General features: G+C 35.0%; 1 protein-coding gene across 3 annotated transcripts in view; it reads right to left on the minus strand.

Annotated features, from left to right (window-relative positions):
* LOC123564998 (protein tweety homolog 1-A-like) overlaps nt 1-10,014 on the minus strand; it is a 45,693-nt gene extending 35,679 nt beyond the window's left edge. For all 3 annotated transcript variants that reach the window (XM_053537605.1, XM_045358974.2, XM_053537606.1), the window contains exons 1-3: nt 9,769-10,014; nt 3,898-4,061; nt 1,631-1,742 (exon numbers count right to left, since the gene is read on the minus strand). In XM_053537605.1, coding sequence (XP_053393580.1) covers nt 1,631-1,742; nt 3,898-4,061; nt 9,769-9,897 — 405 coding nt within the window. In that variant the 5' untranslated portion in view covers nt 9,898-10,014. The remainder of the gene's footprint in view (nt 1-1,630; nt 1,743-3,897; nt 4,062-9,768) is intronic.
* Between the last annotated feature and the right edge of the window lie 3,102 nt (nt 10,015-13,116).

Consider the following 13,116-nt stretch of genomic DNA (forward strand, 5'->3'; position numbering starts at 1 on the left):
TTCAAAAATGTGAAAGTAGGTCACTAGGTCAAAATCAAGGTCAAAGTTTTTTCCAGTGCACAAAACTATGTATGTGGTCCAAATTTGAAGGCTCTAGCTACAGAAATGTGAAAGTAGGTCACTAGGTCAAAATCAAGGTCAACTCATGCCAAGGTTCATCTTGCCACTCAAAAATATACAAGTGGTCCAAATTTGAAGGCTGTAGCTACAGAAATGTGAAAGTAGGTCACTAGGTCAAAATCAAGGTCAACTCTTGTCAAGGTTCATCTTGCCACTCAAAAATATACATGTGGTCCAAATTTGAATGTTTTAGTTATTGACAAGAACATTTTAAAAGCTTTTCCCTATATAAGTCTATATGAACCATGTCACCCCCGGGGCGGGGCCATTTTTGACCCTAGGGCGATAATTTGAACAAACTTGGTAGAGAACCACTAGATGATGCTACATGACAAGTATCAAAGCCTTAGGCTTTGTGGTTTGGACAAGAAGATTTTCAAAGTTTTTCCTTATGTAAGTCTATGTAAACCATATGACCCCCAGGGCGGGGCCATATTTGACCCTAGGGGTATAATATGAACAATCTTAGTTGAAGACCACTAGATGATGTCACATACAAGATATCAAAGCCCTAGGCCCTGTGGTTTTGGACAAGGGGTTATTCAAAGTTTTTCCCTATATAAGTCATTATAAACTATGTGACCCCCAGGGCGGGGCCATATTTGACCCCAGAGAAATAATTTGAATCATCTTGGTAGAGGACCACTAGATGATGCTTCATACCAAATATCAAAGCCCTAGGCTCTGTGGTTTTGGATAAGAAGGTTTTCAAAGTTTTTCCCTATATAAATCTATGTAAAATATAGAAATAAACAAAGGGCCATAACTCACTCATAAATTGTTGAACCAGTCTGATTTTCAGGGGGACACAACTAAGGTACCAATACATCATTCTGACAAAGTTTGGTCAAAATCCCCCCAGTAGTTTCTGAGGAGATGCGATAACGAGAAATTGTTAACGGACGGACGGACGGAATGACGGACGGACGGACCACGGACGCAGAGTGATTTTAATAGCCCACCATCTGATGATGGTGGGCTAAAAATAGGCAAGGTAGAGTTATTGTTCTTGCACACTGCACTTCCTCCCAATGTGTTCTATCAGTGTATGAAGTTTGAAGAAAATCCCTCCAGTACTTTTGGAGTTATGCTCCGGACAAATTTTTTAAAGAAAATATGATAAAGGGGAATAACTCAAAAAACAGGCAAGGTAGAGTTATTGAACTTGCACACTGCACTTCCTCCCAATGTGTTCTATCAGTGTATGAAGTTTGAAGAAAATCCCTCCAGTACTTTTGGAGTTATGCTCCGGACAAAGATCGTTGCGGACGCACGGACGGATGCACATACGGACGGAGAGCATTTCTAATATCCCCTTCGCCTCTGGTGGGGGGATAAAAAAAAAAGTGACCGAGTAAAGTTAGAACTCAATTTGGAAAAAAATCATAATTTTTACATAGCTTGAAATCAAACCTATAAATATCTACTGTCTCAGTCTAGATAGTAGCACAGTTAGTATAGGCAGATATTGATGAAGACCCTGTAAATATTAGGGAGTCAATATACAAACCGTGGCAAGAGATCCTGACAAAGTATCATTAGTATCCTGTATTGCATCAACAGTAGACTGTATTCCCTTGTTTCCCTCTTCATTACCGAAATACCCTACCGCTACACAACCACTGCAAGGGAAAACAACAATCACAAATACCGGTATTACTCTTTACGTACATATACAACTGAAACTCGGTATCTCAAATTCCAAGGGATTCATCGCTTTACTTTCAAACAGCTGAAATTTGACTTGAAATGATATTTTTTGCGTGTGTTTTCAGAACAGGACTTGAAAATAGCTGGAATGTTGAGGTAAGCGAGCTCGAGATAACGAATTTCAACTGTAGTTCAGAGTTTATTAGCAAATTTTATATTCTAGCCAATTAATTTAAGTCTCTGTAAATCCTGACAGTACAAAGTGTAAAGATTGCTCATACAAACTAATGTCTAGTATTCTTAATCTTATCTATCCTTTCACAAAACACGTAAACATGATAATGTAAATCTAACAATACAAATGAAGTCAGATTTATTCTTGTCCTTACAATTATTGTTTTCAATAGATAAAATTCAACAATTAAACTGCACATTGATTTAATTACAACAGATTAGTACATTTCTAAAAGTGTTATCCACTCACAGAATTTCTAAATTTACATACATCACATCATTCAGTGTCTTATTTCGTCTCATTTTTCAGGTAAAAACTATAATGTGTCTGTAGGACACAGGGTGTCACAATGTGCCCCCACTGGTACATTTGTCACAAATATGGGGCAATAATTCATATGTTGCAGTTCCAATGGGGTATAGCCTCAACAAACATTTTATAAAAAGGATTCATTATTCTAGGCCATGTACTTTTTGAGCTATGAGCATCACAAACAAAAAATTGCTATCTGAAGTGCTATAACTCTGTAATAAGCATAAAGATTTCCAAGAAGAATGCCAAGTGTGCAAGGTCACATAATGATAAAGACTCATGCAAGATTTCATGAATTTACATCAAATACTTTAGGAGCCAGGCACGTCATTAAGTGAAAATGTGCATTTTTTACCATTTCAGGGGCCACAATTCTGAAAATAGGGAGTGGAGGCAGACGAAAAATAGGAGGTCCGCAAGTTCATAGGATGATCATAAAGACTCATACAAGGTTTCATCAATTTATATCAAATACTTGTTGAGCTAGGTGCGCCACAAGGTGAAAATGTGCATTTGTTACAATTTCAGGGGCCATAACTCTGAAAATGGTGAGCGGAGCTTGAAGAAAAATAGAAGTGTGCAAGTTCATATCACCATAAAGACTCTGCAAGGTTTCATCAAAATATGTCAAATACTTTTTGAGTTAGGCGCATCACAAGGTAAAAATGTGCATTTTTGACTATTTCAGGGGCCATAACTCTGGAAATGAGAGCGGCGCTAATGAAAATTAGAAGGTGTACAAGTTCACATATCGAATGAGACTCATGCAAGGTTTTGTCAATCTATATCAAATACTTTTTAAGGTAGGCTTGTCACAAGGTGAAAATGTGCAGAGCCAGACGAAAATAGGTGAACAATTTCATATCATGATAAAGACTCATGCAAGGTTTCATCAATTTATATCTTATACTTTCTGAGCTAGGTGCATCACGAACTTCTGACGGACTGACACACAGACAAGACCAAATTTATATGCCCCCAACCACTCATGGGAGTGTGTGGGGGGAGAGGGGGGAGGGGAAGCACAAAAAATCACACAAAATACAGATATTGGTGGCCAGCTGTCCTTCCAATTCTGCATTTATCAATGACCAGTTAAGGGACAATAAATTATTGTGGGGTTTGGGACTATTGTTTATAAACTTGCATATTTATATAAAGATGGTTAAAATGTCAGAAGAATACAATATTAACACAGTTATTATGCCTGTGTTACCATGGTAACAACAACAATGATGAGGCCTAAAAAAATTCTTTGTTTCCGGTAACATGCTAAAAAAATTAGGGTAAGGTAGGTCAAAATTTTTTTTAAAATATTTTTAAGTGAGACTTTTCAGAATTTTTTTTGTGTCAAAAAAAAATGAATACAAATAAGGGAGTTATGCCTTTAGAGTATCAGTAAATTGATTTATAACATCACTGACCATGTTTAAAGCATAAAAAGTGCAGTTTTGCAACTTTCTGACAAAAAGTTGAAAAAAAATATTCTCCAAGGCCATAAAAACATTTAGGGTCAGGCCAAAATTTAGGGTAGGTCGGGCAACCGGAAACAAACAATTATTTTACGCCTGATAACTTACATAGCAAAGATAATGAACAGGGCTGTAATGAATCGTACACATGTTGTACTCGTCTTCTTATTTGGTCTCTGTCGGCAGCAGCAGTGCACACACAAACAGCATGATGTCAACAAAAGGAATACCACACAGCAAACAACAGGCAGTGCTGCCAAAAATATTATACCCTGTAAAAGATCATAAGGGCATTTAGTTCATCCATAAAATCATCCGTAAAATTTCAAAAAAATAAGGATATCATACTCATAGGGCCACACAGGTGTTAACAAACATAACTGAGCCGCGCCATGACAAAACCAACGTAGTGGGTTTGCGACCAGCATGGATCCAGACCAGCCTGCGCATCCGTGCAGTCTGGTCAGGCTCCATGCTGTTCGCTTTCAAAGCCTATAGTAATTAGAGAAACTGTTAGCGAACGGCATGGATCCTGACCAGACTGCAGTAATTTGAGAAACTGTTAGCGAACGGCGGATGCGCAGGCTGGTCTGGACCCACGCTGGTCGCAAACCCACTATGATGGTTTTCTCATGGCGCGCCTCATATATTCTCAATTATCTCATTATAGCAATTATCTATCGAAAATGATTTGATTAACTTATGTAGTGTTTTGCAATTTATCCAATGCGGAAAAACTTTATATCTTTTTAACAACTTTTGCATAAATTGTAGAAGACAAGAACCTAGATGACACATCTGAATTTCAGAGCTTAAAGAGGCTAAGAGTGTGTGCAACTGTGGAAGAGGATCATTTATGATACTATAGTATGCTATTTGTTAACATCAATGTTTTATATGATAAACTGATTCAAGGAATCGTTACTGTGTTTAGGTATTTGATGTAGGGATAATACACGTTTATTTGTGTATTAACATCTGCAGAAGCCCACGGGATTGTTTGTGACCGAAGGTCTTAGTCACAAACATATCCCAAGGGCTTCTGCAGACATTAATACACAAAACAAACGTGTATTGTCGCTATTCTTGCATAAAAAACATTACACGACGGCTAAATGCATTGTTTTCACATGTGATGACTTTACAATTCCAGTACTTTTTTTAATTACCATTCTGTTGTTCTTTGAAAAGGTAAACATGTTTTAAATATCCATAACCAGGGCCCAGAAATCAACAACACTTCAAGCATGTAATGGTTTTTACCCAGTTTTTTTAATCTGTCATTATTACAAACATAAAAATTATTACCCATATTTTTACATATCACTTAAAAATTTGGTAAACAGGAACACAGTTTCAAAAGTAATAACTTTACATTCCAGTTATTTTGAGTACGAACACATTTAGAGTACGGATGAGTACGAATGTAGTGACAAGCTTTCAAATGTTTTATTCAAATTTTTCGCGAAATTAGATAAAAACATTCCAACTGAAACTTACAAAATGATTAAAATGATTCCTAAAAACAAACATTTGCGCAAGTTACACGCAGTTCATAACATTCACGGTTATCAACAAAAAATGAATCGACTCCGACTTCTAAAAGAGGGTGTAAACAAAGGGTGGAGCGAGTACGTACATTTTAGATAATGCATCTTTTATGCTACAAGAAGAGAATATTATGGCAGTATCAAGACGCAGATACCAGATGTCAATCTGCGCAGAAATACATATACATCCCTGACAAAGCATTTCAAAAATAACAAGAGCACCGCCTTGCGGGTGCTGACGCTCATCTGATTTTTTTTGTGTAATAGAAATATTGTCCTACCCATGATTTTCTAAGTCTAAAAAGGGCCATCATTCTTGCAAAAAGCAGGATAGAGTTATGTTTCTTGATGTTCAGTGTCCAATTATGATGGTGAAAAAGAGTTGCAAGTTTTAAAGCAATAGCTTTGATAGTTTATGAGAAAAGTTGACTTAAACATAATACTCAACCAAGAAAATGATTTTCTAAGTCCAAAAGGGGCAATAATTATTGCAAAAAGCAGGATGGAGTTATGTTGCTTACTGTACAGGGCCAGCTTATGATGATCAACAAGTGTTGCAAGTTTCAAAGCAATAGCTTTGATAGTTTAAGAGAAAAAGTTGACCTAAACATAAAACTTAACCAAGAAATCTGATATTTTCTAAGTCCAAAAGGGGCCATAAATCTTGCAAAAAGCAGGATGGAGTTATGTTTCTTGCTGTACAGGGTCAACTTATGATGGTGAACAAGTGTTGCAAGTTCTAAAGCAATAGCTTTGATAGTTTAGGATAAAAGCTGACCTAAACATAAAACTTAACCAAGAAAACTGATTTTCTAAGTCCAAAAGGGGCAATAAATCTTGCAAAAAGCAAGATGAAGTTATGTTTCTTGATGTACAGGGTCTGCTTATGATGGTGAACAAGTATTCCAAGTTTCAAAGCAATAGCTTTGATAGTTTAGGAGAAAAGTTGACCTAAACATAAAACTTAACCAAGAAATCTGATATTTTCTAAGTACAAAAGGGGCCATAAATCTTGCAAAAAGCAAGATGGAGTTATGTTTCTTGCTATACAGGGTCAGCTTATGATGGTGAACAAGTATTCCAAGTTTCAAAGCAATAGCTTTGATAGTTTAAGAGAAAAGCTGACCTAAACATAAAACTTAACCAGGCAACGCCGACGCCGACAACCGCTCAAGTGATGACAGTAACTCATCATTTTTTTTCAAAAAATCAGATGAGCTTTTGCTTAGTTCCTATTGTGCTTTGCCTGCTTTGTCGTCGCAATGCATATGGTAATTCGAACTTGGATTCAGTGTTGTTATATTTTCTGGTCCTTTGGGATCATGGAGTCCATTCAACATATGTGAAATAGAGTTCTGCTTAAGCCGGTGCTAGGGGGTGTGAAACGTGTTGCAATTTTCATTACCTCTCATGAACAGACTCAATCAAACTGAGCCTGCTATTATTCTTCTTGGTGGCCTTTTATGCTTCCAAAGGATCTTTTTACATATTTTATTTACTACAAATTGTCTTATTTTCTTAGAGTTTGCTATGTTTTATGTTGCATTAAATGTGCTGTAACATGTATGCAGATTTTTACAGCTGTTTTACTAATGTCTTGCTTACTTCCGAATACAGGCTGACTCGGACCATGGCTGATTCGGACCAAATTTACTTGGCTTATTCGGCCCAAATTGTTTAAGTTTTCCTGACACTAATGTCATGAGTAAAAATAAAATTTATGAATATTAAGTTTAATGTCTGATGCAAAGAATAATTAAAGTCCTTATTTAAATGCATTTATAAATGATGCATTTTAGTTTGTCAAAACTTCTTACCTGCTTGCACGGTCCTTACTTCAAGTTAAACCTCTATATAAGCAATAATCAACATTATTTTCTGAAAATTGCTGAACTACCCAAAATTTATGGTCATTATTGACTGTTAAATAAAAGTTTGTGGTCTGAATCAACCAAAATATATGGTCATTTATATCTACTTTTATTAAAAGTATGACTATCTGGTCCGAATCAACCAAAATATTTGGTCCGAATCAGCCCCGGTCCGAATCAGCCTGTTTCCCTTACTTCCTTGTGATTGTCAGAAATTAACTTTATGCTATTAAATGTTAATAGTTATATGTTGTATTTATCCAACGTTAAAACTAAATAAGTTTTATTGTATGTGTATCTTGTACACGTATGTATCTAGTTCAATAACATTAAACTTGCACAGGGCGCCTTTTAATATTTGGACGTTCAACATGTCCCTGTGTCAAGTTTAATCGAATGTCAGCCATTTGCATAGCACAGATTACGACTTTATTTTATTGAAGTGTAATGTAGAAAAACTCTCATACACGTGAAACATTGGTTTACCGTAACTAAAACTGCACCAAAAATCACTTCCCCGACGCATTTCACAGAAACTTCTAGCGTAATTTATTGAAATATCACGGACAATACAACACCGAATAAATATATAGAATCAATTATACATGCTTAGACGAAAACAAATACGTTTAGCCTACGACACTTGTAAAAAATCTGCGGCCATTATTTAACGCATGGGTACAGCCGAACGCATGTGGACTAGCCTTTTAAACTGCTTTGATAGGACTTTACAACTAATTAAAGTAACTTTTAATAAAATTACAACCAATAAATGCTGATTACACCCATCGATTATAAACATATGCATACTACATAGACAATACGTTAGTAACGAGCCGCATTTTTTTCAAATCCGACCGTGAGAATATTTTTTCGTCTAAAATTAATCTTTATAATAAAGAAGATTTGACAGTTCGTGTTGTGTTGTGAAAGTGAATTGATGTAAATTTCATTTTCAAAGGGCTGAGGCTATCCGCACGACGGTCGTGCCGATAATTTTCCTTATCCACACGACCGTCGTGCCGATTATTTTCGTTACTCGCACGACGGTCGTGCCGATTATTTTCGTTATTTGCACGACGATCTGCTGACATAACTGGAAAGTCATGTCGATTATTCAAAAAAAAAAAGTTTGTTACTGATACAACTAAAAATACTGTATACATGTATGTGAAATTTAGTTAATCTTTTCTGAGGTTTTTCCTTTTTTCCTTGGAGACTTTTTTCAACTTTTTAACAAAAAGTTGCAAAACTGTTTTTTTTATGCTTTAAACATGGTCAGTGATATTAGAAATCAACTTACTGACGCTCTAAAGACATAACCCCTTATTTTTATTCATTTTTGACACAAAATAATTTCAGAAAAGTCTCACTTAAAACAATCCGATCTAGATCTAACCAACCTATTTTTTAAGCATGTTACCGAAAACAATTTTTAAAAGCCTTTTCAGATCTCCATAAAGTACAATTTTAGCATGCACCTACCCGCATTATGTTGAATCACTTACGCACGATTTATTGAATTAAAAACATAACATGACAAGTAAAATAACGGCATGAAGGTATGCTAACTAACTATTATTAATTATGCAAGAATATGTGTTCTTTGCATTCTTTTGATTTATTTGCAATGGATGATTTATTCAATTATTTTTACTTATAATGGTTGTTTTAATATCTATTGATTTGATATCTTAAACAATGAACGTGATGCTATTACAGCTAGTATTTTTAACTAAGATATACCTTACGCCAAAATTAGAAATGCTATCGAAACACCCGTCGTGCGGATAAGAATACTAATCGGCACGACCGTCGTGCGGATAAGAAAAATAATCGGCACGACCGTCGTGCCGATAAACACTTCCTTTTCAAAGTGCGGACTGATCTTCAATATCTTCAGTAAGACAGCATGTTCAATGGATGTGTGAATTAGGTTTCTTTGTCCGTTGTTGGTATTTAGCTATCGCTTTCAAGACACTTCTACCGTGAACCTTGTAAAACCTTCCGCAAGAACTTTTGCGGAAAGCTCTACCGGGAAATTCATACTTTCGATAAAACGTCGGACTATATGAAATGTCAAAATCGTAAAATATTGAAGTCCGACGTTTATTTATAGAACTAGTATGTATCATAAAAAATGGTAATTAAATGATTGATGTAAATAAATTATATCAATACCTATCTTGAAAACTTATATAACTTGCTGTTCCTTTTTTTTAGGATTATGTGAATCACATAAAATGATAACGGTAGAATTCAGATTATTTCGCTTTGTCATTTTTACCAATGAATGACCAAAATATTTTGACAAACTTCCACGCAACTTATCTGGCCCACATTCATGTCCGAATATGGTTTGTTAGTAGAATATTAGTTCAAATAAACCAGCCTGGTCAAAATGTGCTACATGTATGTCTTTGATCTGATGTATTAATGATGATTTGCCCTAAACTAAAATTCAGCCCTTCGGCCTTTGAATGAAAACTTATCAATAGCAACTACACTGCCACAATTTTGTGAGTCAGTTTCTCAAAAAATTACCTAGAGGAACTTACTTCTCTGTAGTCTCCAGAATCTGGAGCAAAAGTCGAGTTTGTCTCTCCGAATTCAAAGTCTATGTGAGGAAATTTGTGAAGAAAGTTGGCTACCCAATCAACTTTGTAGTCTTTATGGCTAGACATCATGAAAAAGTTTTATCCTTCTTTTAAATGAAGTCATTTAAACATTCATTCATGAAAATATTGATAAACAAAAGACTAGTTAGTTAAGTTGGAGTTAAGTTGACCTAATTTCCGGTAATTCGTGTCACGTGATAAATATTGATAGACTGGTCTCTCAACGGCCGGTATAGATAGAGTGCGAAAGGGACTCCATTTCGCGAAATGAACTTTACGCGCAGATTCACGCTTTTGATATCAAAATGTGATGTATGTGAGCTAGAATTCAGATTCTAGACATTCTGGTCCGTATTTCTAGCCACTCGCTCTGTCATTTTTATCAATGAACGACCAAGTATTTATACACACTTCCACGCATAGATAATTCATAAAACGATTTATTAAGACCGCGTCCTACGAAATGGACATTTACTTGCCAAACGTTTATGAAATTGACTTTTATTTTCAAAATTGTGACTTCAATTTTAACTCTATTCTTTTTTCTGGGATAGATATAAAAGATACGAGAGAAAACCTACATGCTGGTCATTTTTAAATATTATCTTATTCATAAACGAAATATTTGTAGGTCAATAGCTAGTAATCTTTTTTTATTACCTACGTATCTATACATACTACAGTCGCGCAACATTTCCACTGCAGAACTCATGCAAAACTCGATACAAGTTTATTAACCTATGAATATTGACGTTTCCGGTTGCATTGCAACATAACGAATGATAAATAATAAAATCTGTAAAAGAGATACTTTGGAAGCAAAGAATGCAACCAAGAATAACAGCAGACTGAGTCTGTTCATGAGAGGTAATGAAATGTGCAACACCTCTCACGCCCCATAGCACCGGCTTAAGGGAACTCTATTACGTATATGTTGAATGGACTCCATGATCCTAAAATCCAGTATAGATAATACCTCTGTATTTTTCTGCTTATTTTTTGTTCAAAGCAACAGTGCCTTTTATATATATATAAAGTTGAAGGTATTTGTTTCAATAATATATAATAATATATATGAATTACGTGGTAAATCTGAAACACTCATGTATATATAGTTCTTTTTACAACTGCAAATGGCGCATAAGTGTTGGTCACATATTGAAGGAAATTATCAACTATTGATATTATTGAAATTTAAGTCATAACTGAAATAATGAAAACCCATTTCGTAGACGGGAATTCCATTCCATACTGCGCGGTATCAATAAATCGAAATACTTAAAATATATTTAATAGTTATAATTTCAGAATTGACCTACATGTAAGTCTGTCTCCAACCTATCAAATTTATTTAGGAAGAACCATAATATTGAAACTGAAATCACAACTGATAAAATAAATGTTCATTTCGTAGATAGTAATTCCATTTCGCACGGAGCAGTCTAAGATTGTAATATCTGGGATACATTTTGGACAAATATATTAACTAAAGTGACCAACATATAAATATATCTGCCATTTATTACACTTACTGAAAAAAAATCTATTTCATTGAAATGAAAATCACACTCACGAAAGTAAAAGTACATTTGAATTTCGTAGAAGTTTGGCAAGAATGCAAATTTCGTAATGCGTGGTTTCAATAAATTGTATAGAGATTGGACACTTTCTATTACATTTACCAAAGAAAACATCTATAACATTGAATTGAAAACCACAAATAAGAAACTAAAAGCCAATTTCGTAGAAACTTTCCTGTCACGATAAAAGGTAATATTTGGGATATATTCTAAATAAATATATTATCAAAAGTAACCAACATGTAGATATACCTATAAAAATATCGTTGAAACTGAAGTCACAATAGAGAAAAAATCACTTTCACATTTCATATGGCGCAGTCGCAATAGATTTTAATAGTTGGGATATATACTACATCAATATATCATTAAAAGAGACAAACATGTAGCTATCGTTTGAAATTAAAGTCACAACAAGCAAATTCGATGAATTGGTATCCCCCGGCGAATGTGTTTGTGGTGAGGAATGGCAAAGAAATATATCCGGCAAAAAGTTAAGAATGTTACTAAGAAGCAAATGATTTATTTAGTCAGGATAAATTTAACAGAAAACAAATGTTTTAAATGTACATATAAATGTATGTTACGTTTTGATCCTGACTAATGAAATTATTTTGAATGTAATATGTTTACTGTAATAAGCATTTAGAATTATATGGAGATATTTGAAACATGAGCTTGAAGTGTAATTAGAACAAAATATTGTATTTGAGTAGTGTCGCTGTTTAACATGTGCATTTGAACTTAAAAGAACAGATGTCCTTTAAAGAGAGCAAAATCAAGTAAGAAATCTGGAACGTTGGTGGTGGTGGGGCTGCGGGTGGATGGGTTGATGAAGTGTAACTAGAACAAAATATTGTATCCGAGTAGTTTGGCACCAAGTGTCGCTGTGTAACATGTGCATTTGAACTTAAAAGAATAGATGTCAGAGAGAGCACAATCAAGTAAGAAATCTGGAACGTGGGTGGTGGCGGGGCTGAGGGATGGGTGGGTTGATTTTGTGGTTACAACTGCTGATAAATATTAATGGAAGGTTTAAAAGATTTAAACAAAAAGGAATGAAAACAATGTTGTTTGTTTGTTGTTTTTTTTGGAGGGGTGGGTGCGATGGAGGTGACCGGGTGAGGATACAAAACTTCACATGTAGATAATGAATATTGATGGAAAATAAAAAATAAAAGAAAAAAACTGTTGGGGTGGGGGGAGGGATGCTGCATGATCGGGGTGGTGGGGTTGACTGGTGGGGGAAGGGTACAACTTTGCAAGTTGATAAAATATTCATGTAACGTTTGAACATTTTTAAAATAAGGAATAAAAAAAAATTGTGGGGGAGTGGGTGTGACCACCAAGGCGGTGGGGGTGACTGGGTGCGGGTATACAACTTCACATGTTTACAATAAATGTTCATGGGAAAAAATGAAAGAAGTTTAATGAAATTCTACCAATCGGTTAGTTTGTTATGTACAAATATACGGATTTTTAAACAATTAAAGTGCAATAACTCTGAAGTTACTAAAGAGATCCTGACGAAATTGTGTGTGCACTACCACATTATGGTGATCTAAATTCGTTTTAAGTTTCATAGTTCTAGATCAAATATATCACAAGTTATGAAGCAGAAATTGCCATATTTATAGTACCCTATATAGTTAATACAAGAAACTTCTAAGGGCCATTAGTCTGGTGTTACTTGAGCGATCTGACTGAA

This window comes from Mercenaria mercenaria, chromosome 2, assembly GCF_021730395.1.
Source record: "Mercenaria mercenaria strain notata chromosome 2, MADL_Memer_1, whole genome shotgun sequence".
NCBI classification, from domain to species: domain Eukaryota; kingdom Metazoa; phylum Mollusca; class Bivalvia; order Venerida; family Veneridae; genus Mercenaria; species Mercenaria mercenaria.